This window comes from Phacochoerus africanus, chromosome 11, assembly GCF_016906955.1.
Source record: "Phacochoerus africanus isolate WHEZ1 chromosome 11, ROS_Pafr_v1, whole genome shotgun sequence".
NCBI lineage: Eukaryota > Metazoa > Chordata > Mammalia > Artiodactyla > Suidae > Phacochoerus > Phacochoerus africanus.
In genome coordinates, this window is record NC_062554.1 from 5,353,425 (window position 1) to 5,356,139 (window position 2,715).

At 51.7% G+C, this 2,715-nt stretch overlaps 1 protein-coding gene across 1 annotated transcript; it reads left to right on the plus strand.

Annotated features, from left to right (window-relative positions):
- Positions 1 to 615: 615 nt before the first annotated feature.
- On the plus strand, positions 616 to 1,943 carry LOC125111470 (polyadenylate-binding protein 4-like). Its single transcript, XM_047753419.1, is given in 3 exon segments — positions 616 to 746; positions 748 to 1,253; positions 1,846 to 1,943. Coding segments are annotated over 3 exon segments (735 nt in total).
- Positions 1,944 to 2,715: the final 772 nt, after the last annotated feature.

Here is a 2,715-nt window from a genome sequence, read left to right on the forward strand (position 1 = left end):
ACGGTCCCCGTCCGTCAGTCCGGCGGTGCGTGGCCGCGCGCCCGCGTGCACGCGCCTCCGCCCTCGCCCCCAGCGCACCTGCGTCCGCGCCCGCGTGGCGCGGCCCCTGGCCCTTCGCGCGCCCCGGCTCCCCAAATCGCCCGGGCAAAGAGCCGGGTTCCTTCTCGCCCCGCCGCGCTCCCCTTAAAGCACCCGCCGCCCAGAGCCCAGGCCTGTATTTACAGAGAAACGCTGTCCCGAGGCCGCCGTGGGCACCACGGGGGTGCCTCCTGAAGAAGTGCTGTCATTTGGCGGGGAGTCCCCGTTAGAATCGTTTGCCTTTGGTTGAAATTGGGGGCTTCCTACCAGGGCAGCTGAAAATTCCAAACTCCCTGAGAGGGAGGGCCTTGTGGGATTTGAGAGCCTTTGCCTGCGCTTTGGCGTCTCCAGGCCCTCCTCGAACTCCTCTCGCTCGGGTCCTCAGAGCCCAGTCCAGCTTCTCTGAGCGTCACAGCCACCTGTGGGCCGCAGCGCAGGCCAAGGCTCGAACCAGAGCCCCTTTTGTCCTGGGTGGTCCCTCTAAGAAGCCCTCCTGGCGGTGGGGGCTGGGGGGGCTGGCAAGATGAATGCTACCCCATGGGCAGCTACCCCATGGCCTCCCTGTACGTGGGTGACCTCCACTTGGACACCAGCGAGGCCATGCTGTTCAGAAAGTTCAGTCCTGCGGGGCCTGTGCTGTCCATCCAGCTAGCTGGCCTAAGAGCACTGCCGCCACTCCCTGGGTTATGCCCACAGCAACCTCCAGCAGCCGGCTGACCCTGACGCTGAGTGGGCCTTGGATACCAGGCACTTTGATGGCATTAACGGAAAGCCAACCCGTGTCCTGTGGTCTCAGAGGGATCCCTCTTTGAGAAGATCTGGCATGGGAAACGTCTTCCTCCAGAACTTGGACAAATCCATAGGTAACAAGGCACCGTATGATACTTCCGCTGCTTTCGGAAACATTCTGTCCTGCAAGGTGGTGTGTGGGGAGAGCGCCGCTAAGGGGTCTGCCTTGGGCCACGGCAAGACCCAAGAGGCTGCTGACAAGGCCACGGCAAAGATGAACGGCTTACGCCTCAAAGACCACAGAGTGTGTGTGGGTAGATTCGAGTCTGGAAAAGAGTGGGAAGCCAAGTCTGGAGCCAAAGCAAAGGCGTTCACCAATGTTTCTATCAAAAACTTGGGGGAAGAGGCAGATGATGAGAGTCTGGGGGAGCTCTCTAGCCAGTCTGGTATGTACCCCTAGCCTGGGAACCTCCATATGCCATGGGTCTGACCCTAAAAAGACAAAAAAGAAAAAAGGAAGGAAGGAAGGACAAAAAGCCATCGACAAGTAGAAAGACACTCTATTCCTTTACATTAGAAAAAGAAAACCTTAATATACCACCAACATTGAGCAACATGTAAGTTTTAAAAAGGGATGGCCTAGGGGGTTCCCACTGTGGCTCAGCAGTAATCAACTCAACAAGCATCCAAGAGGATGGGGGCTTGTTCCCCATCCTCCCACAGTGGGTTAAGGATCCAGCTATGTCATAAGCTGTGGCGTAGGTCGCATGCATGGCTAGGATCCTGCATTGCTGTGGCTGTGGTGTAGGCTGGCAGCTGCAGCTCTGATCTGACCCCTAGCCAGAGAACCTGGGAACTTCCATACACTGCACATGTGGCCATAAAAAGACAAAAAAAAAAAAGGAGTGATGGCCTATAATTTTAACTTTGATATACTATGTTGTGTGATTAATAAGTACAAAGGAGGTCCCCAAATTTTGTGCCAGTGAAGAAGTAACCAGGCATATGTTCGGAGTAACCTCCGTTGTTTCATTCTAGTATATTTCCACAAGGAACAGCCTCCAAGTGTGGGCAAGCGGTGCACTTTAAAATCAAAGAGTACGGATGAAATTAAGTTCCTAATCCAGGGACCTTAATGTAAGATCAACTGAATTATTTACATGGGCAAAATGTAATGACAAGGGGCTTAAAATATGAAAGAGAGAAGCAGGGAAAAAAAGGATCAGACCAATGGCAGTGACAACTTAACCCTCCATGTCTGACGCTGAAGACAGAAGAGGGTCTTGGACAAGGAATGTAGCTAGTTTCTCAAAGCTAGAAAAGTCAGGAAACTAATTCTCCCCTACAGGCTCCAGAATGATGGTGGTGGCGGGGGAGGATGTGACAGCCTGTATAAGGAACTTTGCTCACTGCCTATCCTTCAGTAAATCACTCCTCAGTACTCCAATACAAACTCTGGTTTGATCATCTGAAAATGCAGGTAAATTCCTTACTCGGCAATGTCAGCTCTGTGAATTGTTACCTCTGCCTAAGTACCTAGAAAAATGTCACCCACACTTACATGTTTTTAGGACTGTTAACACTCCTGGTCCACTTTACCATGAAATGATTTTCTTGACACTGAATAAATTCAATAAACAGTCACGTTAGAAAGAAAAAAGAGAATTTAATGCCAGCCAACTAATGATTACAACCTGGGAGACAGAGTCTCCTGAGTTCTGAGAACTGTGCCACCTCTTAGAAGTCGAAGGCACAATCATATAAGCTATTGAGACAAAGGACCTAAAATCAAAATGACATACTGACAATTCACATAAAGGTGAGCAAGACGCAAAGTCCAGGTGAGCACCGCAAAAAGAAGGGTAAGTCACTATGACCGTACGTGGCGGGCGGGGGTGGGGGAAGAAT